Raw genomic sequence first — 24,824 nt, forward strand, 5'->3', positions numbered from 1 at the left:
ATGGTGCAAATGTGCTCCTGCAAATGTTTCAACAGCTGCTTTTCAGCAAGAAAACACAAAAGACCTGATGTTATTTACTGGACCAGGAATGCCCTATACCTGCCATTGTAAAGCTGATGGGTTGTCAGAAACTTCCCAGAAATGTATTAAATATCCTATAAAAACTATCTGGACTAACCAAAAAAAAAAAAAAAAAAAACAGGAACGTGTTAGCTGCTTTTGGTAGTCATAACAATGAAAGCAAAAAAAGGGAAAGAGAATAAAAAGTTACTTTAATACAGTAGGATGGAATGCATCCTCAAATTCCTTTGTTTCTTAACTTTGTGTACTAATGTGTATTTCGGTGTTCTTGGTATTTGCTAGTGTTCCGGGACATATCTTTATCTGTACAAGGTCAAAAAAGCCGCAGTTGGACATTTTTCATCTAAAACATGTACCACACAGCCTGGTCTGTATTGCAGGGTGCGTAGGCCATGGCACATTTGGACAAGTAGTGAATATGAGCTGAATGTGGTATGTTTGGACAGGCACTGAATTTAAGCTGACTTTGATCATTTGGGCTGGTACTAAATCTCAGTGGACTTTGTACATTTAGACAGGTACTGAATCTGAGCTGACTTTGGTGCGATTGGACAGGTACTGAATCTGCTGAATCTGAGCTGACTTTGGTGCAACTGGACAGGTACTGAATGTGAGCTGAATGTGGTACATTTAGACAGGTGCTGAATTTGAGCTGAATTTGGTACCTTTAGACAGGTACTGAATTTGAGCAGACTTTAGTGCGACTGGACATGCACTGACTTTGAGCTGCCTGTGGTACATTTAATCAGGTACGGAATGTGGCCTAAACTAAAGTGTTGCTTCATAGTTCACTGCAACAAAATAAACAAAATGAATGCAGAAAGAATAGCCTTCTAGATACCAGCCATAGCCATCTATTAAAGATGGATGAGACCTCTCAGGACCAGTCTACTACTAAACGTAGAAATCTCTCAGAAACCAGTCCTCTACTAAAGACAGAAATCGCCCAGAAACCATCATCAATTAAAGGCAGAGGTGGTCACCAGCACCTCATCTGCACTCTCGTCCTGCGGTGGAATGTCGCTGTCGCTGAATCGGGGCGGTCCCAGGTCGACACTCTTGCGGCCATCCCTTTTTTTATGCTTGGTGGGGATCTTCTTCACGCTGCTGTCGGCCTTGCCGTGGCTGAGCCGGCGCACCGGGCTGGTCAGCCACTTCTTCAGCGTGTTGCCGGAGCGCTTGGGGCCCGGGGAGCTGGTCTGCACGGAGCTCACCGAGGCCTGGGACTGCAGGTTGGTCACAGACTCGCTCTTCACCTCTGGGCCACTCACCGAATAATTTTCTGCAAAAACACACACAAGAATGACATGGTCAAATAAAAAAGAGACAACAGACAGATAGAGAGAGAGAGAGAGAGAGAGAGAGAGAGAGAGAGAGAAAGATGGGGAGACAGACTGGTGAATATAAAAGCCCTCAGGGTTTTTGGTCACCATTTAGCTAAATGAAGTGAATACCTGTAGTATTAAGCTAATACCAGCTGATGATCCATCTAATTATATTCCATCATCTATATTGATATCTACTGTGGAACTTGAAGACCCAAATATGGCTTTCAGTGCTTGTTTGGTGGTTTATAGTCATCTATAGTCATAGAATCTGAAAAACAGAGACTGTCCAAACAGGCTATGAGTTGACAAATAAGCTGACAAATCTTCAGATGGTATTATAATTAATTCCACATAAAAACACACGCGCACACACACACACACACACACACACACACATACGATGTGGCATAGATTTACGGCTTACAAAAGAAACACTGACCACTCTAACTTCAACATTTAGATATGACTCTCTGAGTCAGAGCACACTGTCCTGAAGGGCGATGAGTTACTCCAGCAGAGTCGTGGGGACTGCATCCATTTCAGAAAGCACAGGACCTCACTGAACCAAACTAATATATCACAGATTCATGCACTTGAAACCCCCTAAGCAGTCAGTGATGCACAGTGCTCTCAGTCCTGCTCTTGCCAAGTCCTGCAACATCAGGTGGGACACCAAGTAGACACGACATTGAAAAATATGACACGTGACTAATACTGTCCACATCACGCAACCTTATCCTTGCAGATAAATACAATTATCAGAGCTGGTTACCAACTATGGGGTAGTAAGAACAGGCAACTTAGTTCATTATATTATTGCCTGAACATAACTAACATTATCAACACCAGTACTTAGCACAGTAGAATTCCCACTGGGTGTCTATTATTGCAGGCAGTGCATTAAAGTGATTTATAGTTTCCAGACAGTGGCGTGGTGAATTCACAGGTAAATGTTTACATATTAATCACAGAAACATGTGGAATGAATGTTTAAAAGCCATCAAAGAAGTCTGACAAGTACACAGCATTGAGTATTGCATCAATATTGGGCTGCAATACAAATAAATGTGGATCACAGGGTTTATCAACTTGTCCATTGTTTCATAAGGAACAAAGTCAGTTTTTACAGCTAAAAGGGGGCATTGTGGGTAAAAATCATTTTCATATTCCCTATATAGTCTGAGTATGATATAAACACTTGGACAACACATTTAGAAGAGAGGATTAGATATGGTTGTGTTAAAGCAGCACGTCTTCTGTGAACCAGGCAGGTCAAAGCTGAATCTCTCCTGTTTGCAGCCATGTGAACATACCGGAAATCAGCAGCAGGAAGGCAGCCAAAGCCAGCTCTATTGTAGGAAAAGCCATAATGCACACTCCCTAACTGCCAAACCCTGCCTTGCTGCTGAATTCCCATCCTACAGTATAATAACTTCATCCTGTTTCTCAAACATAAGGACATTTTAGGAACTTAAAATGTTAAGATTAAATCTTACTCTCATCCCATCTCTTAAAATGGTGCAACAATGCTATTATAGTAAGGGCTGAAGATGTTTTTTTTAGATTTATATAGATTATGACCTATTAGATCAAAATTGATAATCACTGTTATAAAATTAGTTTAGGTTATTTAAAAATTGCAGGTTTTATATCCCTAGTGGGAACCTGCAGCACTGTCTTGGCGACCTGCTGTACTGTCTTGGGAATTCAGCCTAAACTGTATTCAAGCAATGTGGCACGAGAAGCTGTGCTGTATCAACAACAGCACAACAGTGCCAACAAACCACTGTAAGAATGACCATATTCACAATCCAGCAAGGCCTCGAGTGCTGTATTGCTTTTATAAAACAGTTACAAAATATAGAAACAATTGATGACACAATATTTTTTTCGCAATAAACCATTACATTACATTTATTTAGCTTTTATCCAAACCAACATACAATAAGAACATACCGAAGGTCATTGGAACAACTACAAAACACAGGTCAAACCATGTGAGCGTGGAGCGACACTGTTTAGAACTTGGACTCAGCCTATCAGCATTCAGTATAAAAAAATAACCTGTCTTATATTCCGAAATATCCAGCAGTATGACTGTATGGGTGAATAAACACTGTTGGCAAAACGAGCAGGTTCTGAATGTGAAATTAAAATTAAGAATGAGATCACTAGAGAAATTTCAGTTGAAACTTTGTCTGGACTAGAATCAGTCACTGCTCCCCAATCTCAACACAATGTGAACACACTGGAGCCTGTGTCTGAACTGCAGTTGGCTGATATCAGATCAGTCACTGCTCTCCGCAGCACAACAGGCTTATGTTCTGTACCATCTACAGTACCTAATGCATGTCCATGAAATCATCTCTGGTTCTGTGATTCTGAAATCTCCTTAGCTAAGTAAAATAACACCACTATCAACAACAAAAAACAGGAATGCAGTAATAAGTAGGTCAGAATAGAAATATTGTCCATTTGTCTATATGCTACATCCGCCAAAACCATAATCAGGGAGGATCAACTTGAATAAACAAACATAATAAATGAATAATGAATAAGAGACTGCAGCTGGCTCTCTCCCATACAGCATTGTAGTGTGAATGTATATCTTGTTGTCAACTGCTTGGTTTGGTGGTAGATTAATCATTACAGGGAAATGTCCTTGAACAAAGTGATGAGGAACATGAAGGCAGTGCAATCTGAATGTCCGTGTCATTGTGAGAATATTTTCCCATGGGTGAAACAAACACTCAGTGAGCACACTGAGGACAGAGAAGCTTAAGGGGCACCTGGGTGCTGCTCAAAACACATTTGTGAAATTCAGTCTACAACATACATTTGCATCAGACAAGCTACAATGTTGCTGGACATTTATAAAGTATTTTCCACTCTAAAATGTGCAGTGACTACTCCTAGCCTTGCACTTACTTTCACGGCTTTTTCATAGCAAATCTCAAAACAAGGAAACTTGTACGCAGATGCCAGATAAAGTATGTAGCAAATGAGTAACAAGAAACCTGACAAAACATTTTTGAATATTCACCCTTGGGACAGTGTGCGGTTGGCCCGTGTTCAATGACGCATACATTATTGTAGAGGAAGTCTACAGTGTCATCAATGGAGAAGAGCCTTGTGTGACTCCCTCCCTGTGTGTGCTGGGCAAGGCTGACCTGTAATCACTCCATGTGTGATCAAGTGATGAAGCGTCTCTTGGATAAGATGAATGCAGCCCTTCAGCTGGAGTTACAAAGCCCTTTGTTTCACTGCTCACTCATCTTTAAGCAAAATGTGTGTTCCCTCGCAGGACACAAGCTGGCCATTTTAGAGGGTAGCCTAACTTTATTCAAACCGCTTTAGGCAAGAAGTGTTACCTTCTTCAAGGGAGAGATTTTGCCATAAAGGATTGTATTTCATTTTCTAGCTCTAGTTTTAATATGAAGCCAACCATATCTACTTGTCTTTGGAACACCCAGGAGACTGCTGAAGAGGCCTATAGCATAGAAATGAGAGTGTGGATTAGAAATACTGACAGCCAGCACTCAGACGTGTCATATGTGGACAAAAGAAATCACTGTTCACAGCAGGCTGTAACCACTACAGCCTTCCATTGCAGACATATGGTACAGATATAACATCATTCCTGTTTGGACCGTGTGAAGGCAGAGAGTGAGAGAGTGATTAGAGAACATAGCCTTGCTAAACTAATCACATCGTCCTTCTTAACCATTTGTATTTGAGCCCCCAAATTGGAATGCCCAATCAGTCCCATCACTGCATCATAATCATGTTCATTTGGTGGAGTGCAGAGTAGTGTTCTAAGCATGCAGTCAGCCACTGCTTCTTGACACTGCAGTCTATTAGCTGAGTTGAGAATCCATTATGTCAGAGGACTACACATCTGTGCAGCTGGCGTGACAATAATGGGAAATACTTTGCGAATTAAACCCTGCCTGACCGGGGATTGACCATTTATGCATTGCTTCATGGCATGCCACACAGCCAACAAAAGCTGGTTATGATTGAGCACTGCACTGAGATCTACTGCTTCAGACCCCGATTGCTGTCCTGAGACCCAGGGCTTCACACTGAACGCACTACACTGAAAACTATGCTTATGCTTATTTTTTTCTCTGGAGCCCCAGACCCTCTCACGCAATCTCAGGCCACAACAAAATATACAGGTCAAATATCGGCCTTTTTTTTACTGAAATAAAGAAAAAACCAGGAACAGATGTTCACATTGAATATTTGGGTTTAGGGAGATGTTGATGCAATAAGAAAATCTACTTCTCAGCAAAGCTGTGTTATTCTGGTAAGGTAGGGCTCTGAGGAAGTGGGTCATTGTGGAAGACAAAATAAGCATCTGAGAGAAATTTCCATTTAAACCAGAATCTGTTCTGAATAAGCTGAGTGCTGGTTAGGGGCTTTCAGTTTCAGAATTACTGTATGGAAGCCCACTATCGCTGATAATGCAAGATTCCAACATGTGCAATACAATTCATAAGCCCAAAGGAAAAGGCAAAAGCAAACAATAACAATAAGCTCTAATCATCACAATATAAACTGCAAAAACCACAAGGTGTCATGGGAACTTCTTACATCATACCAGAGTACACACAAAAATATATGCTGCTATTTATTCTTTCACTTGCTATTAGGAGAGTATGTAATAACTGGATTTGGGACATCATCACTATCCAAATTGTTTTTTGGAAAACTAGTGTCCAAGTTTACTTTCCACCATTTACAGTAGACATGTCATTAACTCAACCCTTTGCAGATATTCTTGATAGATACCCAATTAACCCCTTACACCCCACTGAAAATCCAGTGATTTTTGTAAGAATCCCCCGTCTTAAATAAACCCCATTGTCTCCATTATATACAGTACAGACATGGTTCAAAGCTTGAAATAAAGGGGACATTTGTACCAAAATGACCAAATCCCCTGATCCTATGGGAGTCTGACTCCATAAACATACAGGACATATTTATTCTGAAAACAACAAAGAAATCCAAAAATCTTTCTTTATTCAGTAGTGTTTATATGTACTTATGATACTGGACAAAACCAGATTTCTTACCCCAGGATGCATACAACACCAGGGAAAAAAATTTTGGAGTGGATTGAGCGAAGCAGTAAAATCTGACATGCGTTTTCGCAAAGGTGGGCCCAAATCTCCCAAAAACCTCTCCAAATGGCACCAAACCTCTCCAGATTGGAATATTGTGTATATCTTTTTTCCCAGCCATATCCAGATGCTAATTCTATTGAGGGTGGTACCCTCTCGAACCCCACAAAATAAATATTTTTTATTTACCTATTCTCACCTTTTGACTAAGCCCTGTATTTTAGTCACATGCTGTCCTTTTAGAGAGCTTATGGTATGTACAGAATATGTTCATAATGGTTAGTTAATACACAAACTAAATTCACTTAGAAACAATCCTTGCTGTGTGCTCAGATCGCTGACGTAAATTAGGCTTGATGGCAGTAAACCTCCTGATCACAAGTGAGCGCTCACAAGGAGGAAATATAAAATCTAATCATGAACAATTTACAATAATACAGTACTGTTAACTACTACTGCAGTGTCCTTTATGCAAAGCATCTGCCAATAAACAAAGCTCCAATGGCTTTGTTTTGGGTTACATGTTGTAGAACTCTTACACAGCGCAGGCACTTCCTGTCACGAGGAGCATACCTGTTGAAGAGGAATTTGGAAAACAGTAAAAGGCTGACTGAGTAATCTGCCATGGAGGCAAATATTAAGGAGTGATAGTTTGTTTTTGATGTCTCCTGCTGGTTTGGATATTTTGTACACATTAATGTACTTGTTTAAGTTGAGTAATGGGTGTTTGGGTTTCCAGAATTGAGGGGTGAATTAAGTGTCACCCTGTCTGTCATTTTGGAGAACACATTTTTGCGTAGTTGGATCTCATTATCATGCCTCTTACACAAGTGAGGGAGCAGTTGCCCACAAATTGGATGAGGTCACTGCATCCCTACTTTGGACTGTGAAGCTATCCTCGCCATTCTTTCATTTCAAGTTTTCATATCTCTGTGCACACAAAACATCAAGTGAGCAAAAGTCCTAATCCAGACGTTTAGAGGGGTGGAAATCTAGGTGACAGATGACAGATTGACAGATGTTTTGACATAAACAAACTAGATGTTCAGGTGAAAGCCCAGCTAAATTTGGTTGAATAGTGAATGTTTTGTAGATAACTTTTGCAATGGTTTTTTCACAATACTGAGAATGAAGGGCTTTGTCATAAATTTACAAATACTGTATGTGATGCTGCTATACAAAGGAAATATGACAAAAAGAGGATAGGTTTGCCAGTGTTCATCAAGATCCTGCTTGGATTGACATGACCGTTAACCGCGACTGTTTTCTTGAAGAGTTCCCAGAACGACTGATGTTCCTCTCATCACACCAATGTTAGCAGGGGTGCTTGGATACTTAAAATGCCTGGGCCTGCTCGCCACCTGGGGAGTTCCTTTGGCAAAAATGTGAAATGGGGTTTCCTTGGCCCAAAAAGGACTTCTCTGCCCTTGAATTCCCCAGAGAAGCAGTGTGGCTCCCAAGCAGGAGGGCATGGGGGAGGGGCCATAGCGGCCCTGCTCCATTTGACCTGATCTGCTCTGTGCTGAGTATGAACAATACTACTACATTCTGGGCAGCTCCAGTATACGTACGGTAGCTGGTAACAACAGGCAGTATTGTTTATGTAATTTGTGGCAAACTATTTTCATGTATTCCAGTTCTTCTCTGGTTCTAGCAACCAATTTGCATTTCCTGTGGTTTTAAAATGTGCTGTACCCAAGGGTATGCAACTTGAAACAAGCTTGTTTGCCTTATGCAAAAAAGTTCAAGCCCTGACCATTGTACAGTCATGGTTAAAAAAAACTGTCTGTGGCATCCTGGGTGTTATCAAATGTTGGTTCATCTCTGTTCCAATCATGCAGCATTGTAAAGTGGGCAGGACATGGATAGACTTAAAACTCTAGCTAAGTGATATTGCTCTTTCACACCTAGTTATATGTATAATGTCTTTTGTTCATATGATAGCTTACTTAGATACATTTTTTATTTCAGTACAGTACATGGTCACAATGAAGGAGCTATTAACTATCCGCATTAAAAAACAGTTTACTTACATTACCTAATATGAACTGTGTTGACCAATAATAATTCACTTATTTATTTGTGTTGGGTTGCTTGCTGAGCATTATGGTGCAGTATATTATGCAACAGCTCATGCAGCTTTCCATTAACACAATTTAAGTATTAGAACAGTTTTCACAACTAACCCCCAAATAGGGCTTAACAACAATGGTTGTTAGAACCCGCAATGTTAGAACATTCAGATTTAGATTCTTAATGAAGTTCAGTCAGACAACTCACGATTTGAATTAAGCTAAATTTACTGATGTTCAATATAAATGCAACTTTGGTGTCAAAGCTCTGCCTCTTATCATGCCCTGTATATAAGCGAGCCAAAATGATAACAGGAAGTGACAACTACAAACCCTCCTACGGAGATCATATGAAAATCAAAAGCCACAGGTGGATGCTTGGAAGTAAGGTCTGAAAGGCATAAATACAGGAGTAAGCAAGGCTAGCTGCAGCAGGGATAGCAGGGCAGCAGCAGCAGGGCAGCATGAGAAAATGGCGCAAACAGGTAAGGTTGGTGATTGCAATACCCCTCCTATTAAGGTGTAAGCGATCATGAGAGCGGACAGCGCTACTCCAGTTGTCTGCCCGAACTAGCTCCACGGGCTTTGCATCAACAGAAAGAGTGAACACAGCCTCGGTCTGTTTGAATATCGCGATCCTGACATCACTACTTTAGAACCCCTCAAGTCCATGACACACAAGCTCCAGGACAGAACAGGACTGACACCAACCCTTGTGAATTAGCCCAGTGACCAGCAGCCAGTGGCTTCCCTACAGACATTTGCTTCCCCTTAGGATGCATGGTGCAGTAAGACCACTCGTCCTAGTGATGAAACATGCAAGGTTTCCCTGCAGGATAAACAAACCCAACTGACCTTTCGCCTCACTCTCTCTTCAACATCTCCCAATTGGATAGCAGTATATAATTGGAACACTGAGATAACCTGTCAGCACTATGTTGCATCTTCATCCATTTCAGTTAATGACAGGTTTTATATCTTTTTGAATTCTAAGCTGATTTGCTAAGTAAACAGTAAAAATCAAATCAAAAAAGAGACAAACTATTCAATTAATTACATTTTCATTAATGTCTACAGCACCATCTGTATCTTCTGAATCATTTTTATATTCTTATGTTGGTGTTCGTATAATTCTGTTCTGCAATTATCGGTAGTCTTATGATTTGCTTAATACAAATGCATGAATTAACTATTGGCATTACAATACCTTCCTGCAACTCACAATCACAAACTGTGGCAAGTTGACACACACAAAATGTCCAAAGCTTTCAAATGGATTATCCTAGACTGTTATTATTGAACAAGTTGGCTGCTGTGTCCACTGTTAGAGCCCGCATGAGGTTCAGATAACACAACAAATAAGCTGAATACAAGTGTCTCCCTAAAAACTACTCATCCCTCTCCCTACTAGTCCTGCTAGTACTATGCTCGTCACTCGCTTCACACATGGACAGAAGATTGCACCGTGTACTTCATTTTCCACAGCTGTCACGGGAACAAATAACTTGAGATGTTGTGATATACCAGGAAAATCTGAAGAGCGGTCTCTTTTTAATGAAACTGGATGTGTGGAGCATATTCTGAGCACATCTTGCAGCAATGTTTTGCCAATTTAGGAAAAACAGCTGTTTTCTAGGTCTTCCCTCCTTCTGATAAAACAACCCCCAGCCACCTCACCAAAAAAAAAAATTACCAAGAGGCTAAGGAGCCTGTAGTTTGGCTATGAGAACAGCAATTTCTAAATAAGCACCCTATCTTCAATCGACTATTAAACTCTAGATTTCTCCCCAAATAATCATCTTCAAAGCAAGGCTCTTGTTAAAATGGCTCAGATGAAAGGGGTTTGAGGCTCATTTGCTTTTCAAAGGCTACACAACTGTATTAGTCAATCCTCCTTAATTAGGAAATTAGGATAGGGCAAAACATCACATCATGGTATTAGCAAGTTCTTAAACCATAACAATCGAGTGAAACTTACCGCCATTATAATTAGATAATGCCCGGTCTGTATATTCTCCATCAGCACCTTGGTGACACTGTACTAATACTTTCCTTTGCTGTCTAAGAAGAGTAGCGTTATAGTTATCTTTTAACTATATTTCAAGTAGTCGTACCATGTTTCACGACACAGCGGTTTTTCAATGTGTGCCTAGCTGTGCGTTGGACCTCGGTGTTCATGATTAACCATTAATTTTTCTTATCAGTCATTGTATATTTTCAGGATAGAATGACAATCTCATGCTTTATTTTACAAGCAATGAGAGATATCACATATGTGATCCCTCTGAACAATTCTTGATGGAATGTCATGGAAATATCAAATAAAGAGGACATGTTTTCTAATGGAATGTCAGGCATGAAAAAGAAAATAGAAAAGAAAGGTCAATTGATGTTAGAATGAAGGCAAACTAATGCAAGTAAAGAGGACATCCAGCTTTCCAGCTGGAACAACAAAAAAATTAAGAAGCCAAATTCTCCCTTGGAAGGTGATGAATTTTACATTTAAATTTTAGGCATTTAGCTTATTCGGAGCAACTTAGCACAGATTGCATACTTTTTAATATACAACCCATTTATACATCTGGATGATCATTGAAGCAATTCAGGTTAAGCTCTATGCTAAAGAATACAACGGCAGCATGCTCAACAGCATGCCAAAACTCACAACCTTGGAGTTGTAATCTCAATTATCTAACCATTATGCTACACTGCTGCGGCAAACAACATTTTTGAGGACATTTCCTATGGGAATTACAACAACATATTGCAGGTGAGAAGCACAAATCCTGATGGAATTAAGCATGTAAAAAAGACACTTTTTGGTTTGCCAATGCAATAAAGTAAAGGATTAATATTGGACCATAGGGAAAAAAACACAGGCAAAAACATGTCCTGGTGGAATTTTGCAGAATTAATGAAGCTGATTTGTACAAGGTTCTTTGTGGACTGTCAGTGAGTTTGTGAGCACAATGCTAACCTGCCTTTTTCAGTGTTATCCCATTCACACCTCAGTGAGTTGCATTGCCACTTGAAATACTTTTTGTCACTACAAATCAAAAAGTTTTAAATAAATCATTGAACCACAATTGTTTCTGAAATAAAAATGAAAAAATTATGTCATACTGCCTCAGCCTCTGCCCAAAGAGTTAACATTTGAATGGCATAGTATTTTCTATTTTTCATAACAAAATTTGCATATGATAAACAATGCATTTAAACCAATACTGATAATAATTGACAGGCTAAGGTCATATGCATTGTAAATAAAGCTGTTTGCCAACATACATACCATGATTTCACACAACTAACCATCACTATGCAATCAGATTTAATCAAACACATTAAATATCCCTAATGCTCCCAAACATCCAATAAAAATCTAAAAAAAAGACATAAGCTATGAACCAGCACTTCTGTACTTGAGAAACCCAGCTCTGTAGCAGAACGCTTACACCATTCCAGAACCCCTGCTAGACAGCAGAACCCTTGAACCATTTGAGAACCCCTGCAGTGTCCCAGGACCCTCAAACCACTCCAGAACCCCTGCTCTGTACCCGAACCCTCACACCATTCCAGAACATTCCAGCTAAAAATAAGAGACACGACGCACCTGTCACATTACAGCAGCAACGGCAACATTTTGCCCAGATCCAACCAAGACATGAACGGCAGGAACAGCACTTGCTCCCTCGTTTCATCCTGCCTGGATGCTAGCTCATGGCATGGGGGAGAAACTTAAGCCAAGGAGAGAAAGAAGGTCTGTGCACAGTGCTACTGTAGCCCAGTTCAGACTGCTCACTCTACGCTGTGTTTGCTTGCGCTCAATGAAGCAGGAAGAGGGAGGGACACGGGGAGGGGCAATGGGAGGGATCTCAGTACCTTTCCCCCACAGAAAGAACAAATTTATGTTACATTATTCTGAGCAGGGCCAGATAGAACACCCAGATTAAACACTTCCGAGTATCAATCCACATTTTCATCAAATAAAAAGCATATTTCATTTTAAATTCAACATTGAAATGCTTGTGTGTGTGATGAACTTACCCTGCTGTAGGTTTTTTGCATGTTATGATCAACTGAATCACTAATACATTGACTGCTGAGTAACAAAGGTACCTGAAGCTTTGTCTACCTCCTGCATATAGAGAAAGATACGGGTTGTTTGTCAGATAATGATTTTATACAATGATACTTTAACAACCTCTAATGTAAAAAATCCTATTAATAACCGAGACTCACACTGTATATCATTGCTAAGTTCAGGTCCTCTAGATTTCAAAAGACGTACAAGAACCAAAACAAACATTTCTTGACATAACACTATCTTAGGCTGTAAATTCCTTTTTTCTTTTTCTTAGAAGAACTTACCAAAACACGTAAATGGCAAGTTTGGAAAAACGTACTAGTAGTTTCTTCCACTTTTCCCTTTTGGAAACTGAAATCTTCATGATTACATTTGATTTGCTTCTCCATTTTCATGCACTTGACATGGAGTTTACTGAAGATCCGCCTACAGATTGATAGTTATTGCAGCAGTTCAGATTACATTTCTAGTCAAGGGCACACTTTTTATGTTTTAGAATTATGGATTTAAATTAAGATTTCTTACAGAATTATTTTTATTCTGCCAGAAGTTGTGGCATCTGCTCTACTGGGTTCCAAGGGAAAAGTGCACTGGTATGTGTGAATACACTTCATGGAGCAGGGAGCGATGTGAAATACAAGCACAACCACAGACTGTCTAACTAAGAATACCGTTATATGCATGCCAGAGCCCAGTGATCATGGAATAAACACCAACCCCACATCCTTTCCTTTTTACAAGACTAACCCCACATCTACTTCTCTTTTACTATACTAACCCCACATCCATTGCTCTTTTACAATATTACCCCACATGCATTACTATTTTACTATACCAACACTACATCCATTGCTATTTTACAATACTAATCTCACATCCATTTCTCATTTTCAATACTAACCTTACATTCATTTATACTTCACAACACCAAGCCCAGATGCATTCCTTTTTCACAAAACTACCCCCACAACCACATACCCCCTTTTTATTTTACAATGGCCTTACATGCTCGTCTGTCATCTGTCATAATCAGGTTTCAATATTTGCTGTTTACACATCCTTCAACGGCTGTTTATTGAGCTCATTAACAAAATGTCTTTACTGAATAGATTTCATATGTCTAGGATTTCTCCAGCAGGAACCTATTAAATGTGACAAATAGCACACAAAACTAACCTTGACTTTCATATCTCATAGCGTTTGCCTCCATAAACCTTTTTTAATCAGTTTGATTTTTTTTTCAAGTGTCAGTGTACCCAGTTTAGGGGCAGAGATTCTGCCGATTGGAGACAGAGACCAGCTGGACCTGGCATAAGACGCATGCTTCTATAAATAAATATAAATCAGATATAAGATCAGAATGCAACCTTATCAAACAGGTTAGAATGGCTGAGGGCCATCCACTACCCATACACTCCCCTCTGCAGTTAGACACACATTATGCAAAGCAACAACGGGTGGCTATGACACAAGAAAATATCAAGAAACATGGTGGCACATAAAACATTAGCCAGTTGGTGGCTAGCTAGCTAGCCAATGATGTTATTGGGGGACAAAGAGGATGTTCCCAGAAAGAGGGTAGAGAGGGAACAGCCCCAGAAACAAGTTAAAATAATTTTAAATATTTAAATATGTGTTGGCCATTACATCAGGTCCTTCATTATATCATGAAGGACCTGGAGCCAACAGCTCAGAGCCCGGTAATAAATTGAACTCAATCCACACATAGGAACAGATGGAAGTATTTAGACTGATATAAGTCACCACTACAATGCAACTGATTACTCGTACTGTTGCTGATGCTTACATGCATACTATATAACCCCATACAATGGAGTCTCAATCCTTTCACAAATTTATCTTTACAGTCACCTTAAAAGGGAGACTACAGGACGGTTAAACTCGGCCATAAGCTATTTTCCCTAACACTGGGCTGAATACTAAATATACTAAATATACACTACAGAGGCAGGGGTTGGGAAAATGGATTCCATTAATTAGATTTAATCCATTTCCAGAAAATGTCATTCTATCCCTACTGGAAAATGAACACTCAAGAAAGGGTTTGTTTGGCACAACTTGCTTTTACAAGGTAAGATTTAAATACATTTCAGTCTTCCCCTGGTTTTTATTTTTACCACTCTTTGTGTCTGTTACATTATAGTTATAAATGCATGGGAGGGAAAATGGGACATTTTTAGCAGTACTGCACATACATAAATAATGCTCTTTAACCATTAACAATATGCAACCATGCATGATAAGCAGCAGAGAGCCTTGTAGCCAGTTCAGATGCACTGTACACTATTCAATGAAATGATTCTTTCAGAACCTTTTCTACAATATATGCAGGAAGGATCCTTCCCAGCTTGTGAAACTGAAGCCATCTTGGCTCTCCAGCTTTAGCAGCTTTAACTTATCCCCCTGCCTCTGTCATTTAAGTTACTTAAGCACAACCCAAAATGAGAATAACTCATTTTCACATGATGACACAAGCATTCATCCCTTCTTGTAAGTAGGTTGGAACACCAGATGGCAAGGTTGTGGCTGTCCTGAAATGAGCCTGCTGCAAAAGCATGTGGAAAGTAGGGCGGTTCACTGTTTCCTGAAGGGCTGAAAGACAACCGCCTGACAGATATATAGTATGAAGAAAAAAGGGTAATCTCGTTACCCTCAGCAAACCAAGCTTTGAGACTACAGAACGGTGCATTCAATGGTTTACTATTTGTGGCATATTGCTCATACACCCCAGTGAGAAAAAAGAATGAATCTAGAGGGGTGGAAGTCTATGGTGAGAGATGTTTTGACATAAACAGACAGGTTAACCCCAATATAGCTCATGTTTTACCCAGATATAGCCTGGCAACGTCCTAGTCAGCAAGAAAACTTTCACTTTTAAATCAAATGTAGCCAGGTTTTCACCTGAACACCGAGAGCGTTTCGCCACATCTTCATCTCAAAAATGTGCACTGGGACCACTTTTTGATTTTCATGTGGCAAATATGGCCCGTCCAAGCCATTCCTGTCACAGGAAAGAGGAACATATATATGACAACAGCAGGGTCCTCACTCTGAGACTTACAGGAGCAGATAAGTACGTTTAAGAGTGACTGACTATTTGTGGGAACCTCAGACTGTATCCACAAGGTACTGGGAATGATTTAGAGAGACAACAGCAAGCTTTGTTTTAGGAAGGTCCCTGTTAGCACAGAACACGAGCGCCAAGTCAAGGAACAGGAAGTGTGTAGTCTGGGAGTAGTGCTTCTCTACACAAAATGTGCCTGCTTTTCCCACAAGGTCTGTTTCCTTACTGCCAGATCAGTGGAACACCAAGTTCCAAGATATGCAGTCCAGTAAAATACCAATTCATACTTAGGTATCTATAGAGAAACAGAAAGCTCTCACCAACAGTCAGTATATTTGTCTTGACAACAAGAATCATGTTGCAGAGCTAAACGGGAAATAGACAGGAAGTAGGATTGCAGATTTAATTTCATTATATCAAAACAAAAAATACAGTCAGGCAATATTTTACAGCCTTTATATGTATACATTTGTAAATGTACTGGATTGTGCATGCTACACAGGCACTAGTGATATACCCTTGTGTTGAAATATTGGACATTAAGTATATCTGCATGTGCTGCACTTGAGGGACATAAGCAATGTGTTGTGTAAATCACATGCAGACAAATGACACATTAAATCTTAGGTAGACCACTGTCATGCTCTTAGCTTTTAGCCTTTCAAATGATTAAGAATATGATGTAGCTATAATAACTGAAATTGATGCATCATAAATACATAAATACCATGCCCATTCTCTGGAAATGCATGTGCCATGTCAGTCCTGTTGGGGATGTAGACTTATCTTTTACAATGTTTGAAGCTGACATCTTTTCAACAACAGTTATTCTGAACCATCTAAACCAATCAAATCTTTGATATTTACCTTATTGGCTATGTCTGAAGTCACATTTTGTGCATCCCCAGTATCGCATGCTGATCACAGTAAAATCAGGTTATCAATCAGGTTAAATCAATCTGTAACTATGAATATGTTCCCCTTCTCCAAGTCACAAAAAGAGGCAGGAAGAAATAGTTGGGGGCGTTCTGGAAGGGAAATTTTAAACAAGAGAAAGGACACAGGACACAGAGGAAGTGCAAGTTGGGAAATAACAGAACTGTTGTCCTTCTGACGTCAGACAATGGACATGAAATTCACCATAAATAACAATGCTCACCATAAATAACAGAACACAGAGCTAGTGCTAAACCGGCCCTTATACTGATTCAAAATGGTACTATTAAGGTCTCATTAAAGTCTTCTAGATATTATAAACAAAATAGAGCAAGGAAAAAGACAACATGTAGATGGCACCAATTTCCAATGTACTCTGATATCAATACATGAGCACAGTGATAGGCTTGATATGGGTTTTAGACACTAGCATCAGAATGACTGAATAAATGATTGGCTGGTCATATGAAGCATTTACAAACCAACCATCTAATGAAAATACCAGTGATTTGAAGATGCATATTTATGTTACCCAATATGGACATCAGGGCGACGTTTGACTCCACAACCATAGGGTTCTAGGACAGCTAAAACCCTGGACTTATAAATACACCAATGGATAAATAGGGCAGATTACATTCAAATAAACCAAATAGCCTTTGTAATATTAGAATGATCACTGTGAATGCATTTCATGTCAATTGATGAGACTGCTGCTGTGCTCCCTGGGTACTTGCTAAAATGCAATAAGAGGGCAGGGATTCAAGCGTGTGTAAAAGTCAGAACTGCACTGTGCTGTTGACTGAATGGCTCTTATTGTTGACTTTGAAAGAGCGCAGGAATGCATTACACACTAATCTACACTTCCACCTGCTTCAGTTACAAAACATTCCATGATACAGCAGTGTGCTTTATCTCCACAACAAATGCACTCCAAACCTCAAAATACACAGCCAAGAGAGGGAGTTCCGAAAACAGAATTATTTGGAAGTGAGAAGAGTAAAAAATAAGTTTTTGTTCAGCTATGTGAGGGCTAACTGCTAACTAATAACTGCTAATAACTGCTACATCTATCAACCTAATTCATAATTATGACATTGATCATTTATTCATTCACCAGATGTTTTATCCAGAGTCACACCACTTATTTTATTGGAGCGCCACTGTTATGAACATATACAAGGAATAACCTCCATGCTCAAATCCCCAGCAGGCTTCCATCCAAGGGCAGTCAATTCACATTACATCACTACGACTCCATTGACGGTTCTGAAGGGTAGTATCACATTGTAAACTACAAAAGCCTTAAAGTGATTTTCCTCCTCTATTCAGCAAAGGTTTTTATTTTCAAAAAGCTTGCCACATTTGTGGTGCCTTTTCAAATCACCAGCACCCTCTAGAGGACTTGGAAAAGGAGGTCCTGAACTCCTTTTGGAGAAGATTAGGAACTTGTCAGAGTAACTGCAACCACTCACCACATTGACCAAAGTCTGAGTTTTGCATGTATAGGAGCAAGGCGAGAGGGAGAATAGTCACTTCTGGATGCAACCACCAATCATGAATCTTTGGAATATTCAAGTGAGCGGTGCATCGCCTTGCCTGTTGTCAGTGTGATAAGTTACTGCAAGTGCTAAAACTGACAACCTCCTTTTTGAGGGATGTTTTTGCAACATTAAATTGCCATGTACTGATGAAGACTTAAACCAAAACCTGTACGGACTTTCTGTTTTGTATGTTATTCTTGTAATCTGTGCACAACAGATAAAAACACAAAGAATAATACGTTGTGAATGAAGCTTTCCCTTTTTCTATTGTCAATGATTTGCAAATGGAATAGTGGAGTGTATGTACTAGGTTGAAAACATGTGTTGAAGTTCTCACAGCATCATAAAGTACACAGCGGCCTGGCTGAATCACACAGCATTCAGTAAGAGAGACAGAATCTGCTTTGAGGCTTAATCTGGTCCGTCCATTACTTGTTTCCATGGCATCCTCACTAGGGGGTACAGAGACAACGCTGCACACCTCTGGGTAGGTGAGTGTAGATGAACAGTCAACCATGGGGGGGGGGGGGTTTGTTCATCTTGCATGGTAATTTAATACATGCATCTGTCAATGTGTCAAGGAATATTTGTATTTTTTCCATAGACTGCGTTGTTGCCGTTCTCGTTGTTAGTGTTAATCAGTTTACCCTTCAGGGTCCAAGTTGAACTATGCGGTTGTTCCCTGCACTTGGACCGGTACTTCTCTCTAGGGGTTTCGTCATACTTGTTCCTGGTTATGGTTATACACTTTGTTGTACGTCGCTCTGGATAAGAGCGTCTGTCAAATGCCTGTAATGTAATGTAATGAATACTTTAAAACACATTTTATTGGTTGCAAAAAATCATTGCCATTTAATGCTCAGTTTCTCCACTAATACCTTCTATGTACTGAATGTCATTGGCAGGCTTCAGGAAGAAAAAGAATGACAGTTTTCATCGCAGTGTCTGTGCATTTGCCAAAAGGGTGTCGGTTGATGGAGGCACCTTTTCCGGCAGGGAAGAAGCAGTCCATCTCCACACTGCTGCGGGAGTGGGAGATGCAGAGCGCACTGCTGGGCACCAGGCCCTCCTGCGGGGGGCTGCGGTCGGTGGTCCGCACCAGGCACCAGCCGGGGCGGTCGCTGGGCCGCTCCAGGAGCTCCACCGTCTGGCCCGTCTGGATGCTGAGCTCGCTGCTGCAGCCGGCGCTGAAGTCCTGGAGCACCACCGTCAGCTCGCAACCTCCTGAGAGCTGAGCCAGAGAGAGAGAGAGAGAGACACATGTAAGAAACGGTAACTTTGCTTACATGGGGAATGGTCCTCTTCCAAACCCAGTGATTACACAAGCACAAATCTCTATCTGAACTTAACTGATACTGCTCTTGCATTTTCTGTTTCTGACAGGTACAGAGAAGAACAGCAATACAAATGACGTGATTACTCAGACATTTAACTGGGCATATGTCCAATCCAGGAGAGGGCCATGTAGTTGGCCGATATTTATGTGGATGTAATGTCATTTTACAACCGTGCCCTGTGATGAAATACCTGTAGATGTCTGTAAGGTGTGTACAATATAATTTTATAGCAGGTGTTACAGTACAGTAAGTCTATATCCCTCACAGAGGTATATCAAGTTGCAAGTTTGAGAACAAGAGTAAGAATAAGAATAACAGAATGCAAAACATGTTGCATGTGTACATGACTTTAAAAAGGCATTGATAAGAATGTAGTGCACTTATTTAAACAAAATAAAATATCACAAGTAATACCAAAATTCCAGAGCCCTTACATGACAAAATACAGTAGTCCTAGATTTTAACCAATATGACTTCTGATTGGTTGAGATTCACTGACCCCCGTTCGAGAAAACAACGAGACATAATAGTTCACTGGGATTCTAAATGACTGCCAGACAGAGACAGCCAACTGTAAAGGAGCAAAGTCAATGCTTCCGGTTGCCTTGATCATGGACATCTATCACTATGGGCATTCCCCCACAATGGCTCAGACATCATAGGGCTAAGATGACGTAGGGAACACCCTGTGATTTAGGGATTTTACTGCTTGTGTCCGTCTGTGACTGTTTCAGCTGAGTGCCGTGCTCATGACACCTATAAATAATTATATTCCGGAAAAACAAAATTAATCATTTGAAACTGATATGAATGTTGTACATCCAAAATTGAATTGCATACCGAAAATGTTTAACATACCAAATAAGTAGCTCTCACCAAAAATGTTCTGGATATAAAAATAAACAGCCAGTACGAAGTTAAGAAGCTTGCTGTGATTTTTATTTTTTTTATTTTTTCTAGTTTTCCAGAGGTGGCAGGGATAGACTCCTAGTACTTTTACAGGTCTCTTGACTAACTGTCTTCAGCTAGCCCAAAGCCTAGCCTCCTAGCTTTCTAACGCTGCTTATCACAAAACACATGTTTATCCACGTTTTTATGTCATAATATGCTGACGAACAACATGACAGTTTCAACGCACAGACTAACAATATTAATTAATATGCAGTGTCCCCTTTGCCACCAAATAAAAAGGAGAGGCAGTTGGAGGACACTGAGAAAGCGAGAGAAATGTAGCTAGTATGTCTTATTCAAAAATAGGCCTGCAGTCAGACAACCTAATTGAAATCCCATCATTTACACAACCAAGGGCAAAAGCAATTATAAGAACAGTGCAACTGTGTGTTGCTTTGTTTATTTCAAGTATTTGACAGCTATATAACTTTTATATCATCTAAAGTCACACTTTATTGGATTTTCATCAAACCTTATTCATCCTGTGATTTTATCGTCATCCAGAAGATTAATAGCAGCTCTTTTGAATGTCCTGAAGATAGCTAGTGTTGTGCTAAATGAGGCTAGCCAACCTCTGTATAAACAAACCCATACATCACGATACAACCGAATGGACCCCTTATTCATACACGCTGTGAGCGCTCACAGAAGACGCAGGCGTGTATCTGACTTTCAGAGTGAAAGCATCTCAAAATGTCTGGATTCAGGCAGCAAATAGATTTATTCAGGGGTTATATCCAGTCTGACCTGCTATTAGGTAGCTATCTCAAACTCACCTGCTCTGTCTCAAAGAGAAAACAGATATGGATGTTACACACACAAACATGGTTGTGGTCATCACCACAGAACACCTGGGCTTTACTGAGCATTCCACACCATGCTCTCTAGTGAGAGTGCTCAGTAACTGTGCACAGTAAACAGTGAAAAGGGAGTGCATTCAGGAAGAGGGTTCAGTGAGATTTTTCAGTGACGGTGTCCAGCTCCCCCTCTCCATCAAACTCAGGTCTCCAGCACATAGAATAACAAAGTGACTCTTCCTTCCTCTGCTGTGCACCTCATCACACTCTCTGGGAGAAGAATCTCCCAGCAGACACAGGGGGCAGTGCTGTAGACAGCGAGCCCTCTAGCCTTTCCCTCCATTGACTGAAGCGCTGCTTTGTCCATTACACTGCCTGCAGGCACAGGGATGCACCTGCTGCCCAGTTTATCAGGGAGGTCAGAACAAAGCAGTTTGAATTACAGCACATTTTAATGGACTCCAGAGAGGAAATGGCTCCTCCAACACAAATATTCACAGAATGTGAATCAAAACCATCCAAAAGGGGCTGGCGCAATTTATCTAACCTGATCTACCCACCCATATCCACACCTCAGGAATTCACTGTCACAGGTGGATTATGGAACTGCCAGTCAGCTGTCCAGAAAGCTGACTTCATTACTGCCTTTGCCAAGACAAAGTCTCTTGACTTCCTGGCTCTCACAGAAACCTGGATCACTCCCGATAACACCGCCACCCCAGCTGCACTGTCTGCGGGATACTCCTTCTTGCACACCCCCAGGGCCTCTGGCCGAGGCGGGGGTACCGGTTTGCTCATTTCCTTGTCCTGGATGTTCTGTGTCCTCCCCAGTCCTAACCCTACTTCCTCCTCCTTTGAATTTCATGTGATTACTGTAACTCATCCCTCAAAATTTCACATTATAGTTCTGTACCGTCTTCCAGGTCCACTCGGCTCTTTCCTGGACGAGCTGGACACTCTCCTGAGCTCCCTCCCTGAGGATGGCACTCCTGCTATTCTACTGGGAGACTTCAACCTCCCACCAGAGACCTCCCAACTGTCCAGGGTTGCCTCACTCCTCCAGTCTTTCGCCCTATCCCTGTCCTCTCCCCCCCCCCACACACAAGGCTGGTAACCAACTAGACCTTGTATTCACCAGAAGCTGTTCCATTCCCCAACTTACAGTGACTCCCCTCCATGTCTCGGACCACTTCTTTCTTTCTTTCTCCCTCTCCTATTTACTCCCCCTCAATTCACCCAATAGCTCACCCACAGTAACTTTCAGGAGAAATCTCTCTACTCTGTCACAATCCTCCCTCATCTCCACTGCTCTGTCTACACTTCCCCCTCCTGCGTCTTTCTCTAACCTGCCAGTTGATCTTGCCACCCCCACCTTCAACTCCTGCCTCTCCTAGTCCCTCGACTCACTTTGTCCTCTTGTCTCCAAACCAGCACGCTCTTCACCCCCCTGCCCATGGCTGACTGAGTCACTACGCTCCAGCAGAACATCACTGCGGGCTGCAGAGAGGAAGTGGAGGAAATCCCGATCCTCTGACGACCTGACCGCTTATCATACCCTGCTGGCGACTTTCACATCTGCCCTCACGTCAGCGAAAGCCTCATTTTTCCAATCTAAGATCAGTGCATGTGTCTCTAATCCACGCAAACTATTCTCCAGCTTCTCTTCCCTCCTCATTCCTCCTCCACCCCCACCTCCCTCTTCCCTCTCCGCAGATGACTTTCTGGCCGCCTTTGAAGGAAAGGTGGCTACAATCTGGAACTCCTTCTCCCATCCAGTGAGCCCCCCAACCCCCCGGGACAAACCCACAGCCACACTGACCTCCTTTGAGATGCTGGAGGACTCCGATGTATTACAACTCATCACCTCTCATCGTGCAACCACCTGTCCACTTGACCCCATCCCATCTAAAGTTCTCCAATCCATTTCCAGCGAGCTCCTTCCCTATCTGTCTTCCATTGTTAATTCCTCTCTCTCCTCCGGTCATATTCCCTCTGATTTTAAGATGGCTCCTGTTACCCCACTTCTCAAAAAACCCACCTCAGACCCCTCCGATGTAATGAATTATCGACTCGTATCGCTTCTACCCTTCTGTCCAAAACCCTTGAACGAGCAGTTCTTAAACAACTAACCTCTTTTCTCCATCAGAACAACCTGCTAGACCCTCACCAGTCTGGCTTCCGATCCGGGCACTCAACAGAGACTGCGCTCCTAGCTGTGACGGAGGCATTTGCCACTGCAAGAGCCTCACGCCTCTCCTCTGTCCTGATCCTTCTTGACCTGTCTGCAGCATTCGACACTGTCAACCATAAAATACTCCTCTCCACCTTGGCTGGGATGGGAATCGCCAGGACTGCCCTGTCTTGGTTCGCTTCCTATCTTGCAGATAGGACCTACCAGGTAACCTGGAAGGGGTCTGCCTCTGCTTCTCATCCACTTGTTACTGGAGTGCCGCAGGGATCTGTACTGGGTCCTCTGCTGTTCTCCTTATACACCAAATCTCTTGGTTCAGTTATTAATTCACATGGCTTCTCCTATCATTGTTATGCAGATGACACACACTCTTCTTTTCTTTCCCCCCCTCAGCCACACAGGTCAATGATAAGATCTCTTCCTGCCTGGCTGACATCTCCACCTGGATGGCCAGCCACCATCTGAAGCTCAACCTCAACAAAACTGAGCTGCTCTTCTTCCCGTGCAAGACCTCCGTACTTCGTGAGCTCTCAATCACAGTTGATGGCACCACAGTGACTGCCTCACACTCTGCCAAGAGCTTGGGGGTGGTCCTGGATGACCAACTGGACCTCAAGGTGTTGCCTTGATGAGCACATCAAGGCAACATCACGGTCCTGCAGATTCCTTCTGTACAACATCAGAAGGATTCGACCATACCTGACGACACACTCCACCCAGCTGCTCGTCCAGGCTACAGTGACCTCTCGCCTTGATTACTCCAACTCTCTCCTTGCAAGCCTGCCAGCTTGTGCCATACAGCCACTACAGATGATTCAGAATGCCCCTGCCCGACTCATCTACAACCTCCCCAAATTCTCCCACGTCACTCCTCTGCTGCGATCACTCCACTGGCTACCGGTCTCCGCCAGGATCCGGTTCAAAGCCCTGACCCTTGCCTACACTGCTGCCAACAGGACAGCCCCCATCTACTTGCAGGACATGACTCAATTCTATGTGCCTGCTCGACCACTCCGCTCTGCGGCAGCAGGGCGCCTTGTAATCCCTCCCACCCGCCCAAAGGGATCACAGAGCTTCTTCACCCTAGCTGGTGGTGGAACGAACTCCCCGTCCCTCTCCGAACCGCCCCCTCACTACCCATTTTCCGCCGTGGCCTGAAGACTCATCTCTTCAGACTATACCTAGACTAACCACCACCACGCTGTATATTTCACTCTTTAACCCTCTGGGCTGGAGAGCTCCGCCGGCGGAGCTCGACAAGATGAAATTAACTTTCGTTTCTATTT

The 24,824-nt window shown here is 41.8% G+C and overlaps 1 protein-coding gene across 5 annotated transcripts in view; it reads right to left on the reverse strand.

Annotated features, from left to right (window-relative positions):
• Positions 1 to 24,824, reverse strand: part of LOC118223676 (kalirin-like) — a 150,451-nt gene that overhangs the window by 13,436 nt on the left and 112,191 nt on the right. For 4 of the 5 annotated variants that reach the window (XM_035410526.1, XM_035410527.1, XM_035410528.1 and 1 more), the window contains 2 exons: positions 19,247 to 19,493; positions 1,071 to 1,363 (listed from right to left, as the gene is read on the reverse strand). In XM_035410526.1, the coding sequence (XP_035266417.1) occupies positions 1,071 to 1,363; positions 19,247 to 19,493 (540 nt within the window). Of the gene's footprint in view, positions 1 to 1,070; positions 1,364 to 12,223; positions 12,414 to 19,246; positions 19,494 to 24,824 lie in introns of those variants that run through there. The other variant, XM_035410530.1, reaches the window with a different exon arrangement.

This window comes from Anguilla anguilla, chromosome 3 (genome assembly GCF_013347855.1).
Source record: "Anguilla anguilla isolate fAngAng1 chromosome 3, fAngAng1.pri, whole genome shotgun sequence".
NCBI lineage: Eukaryota > Metazoa > Chordata > Actinopteri > Anguilliformes > Anguillidae > Anguilla > Anguilla anguilla.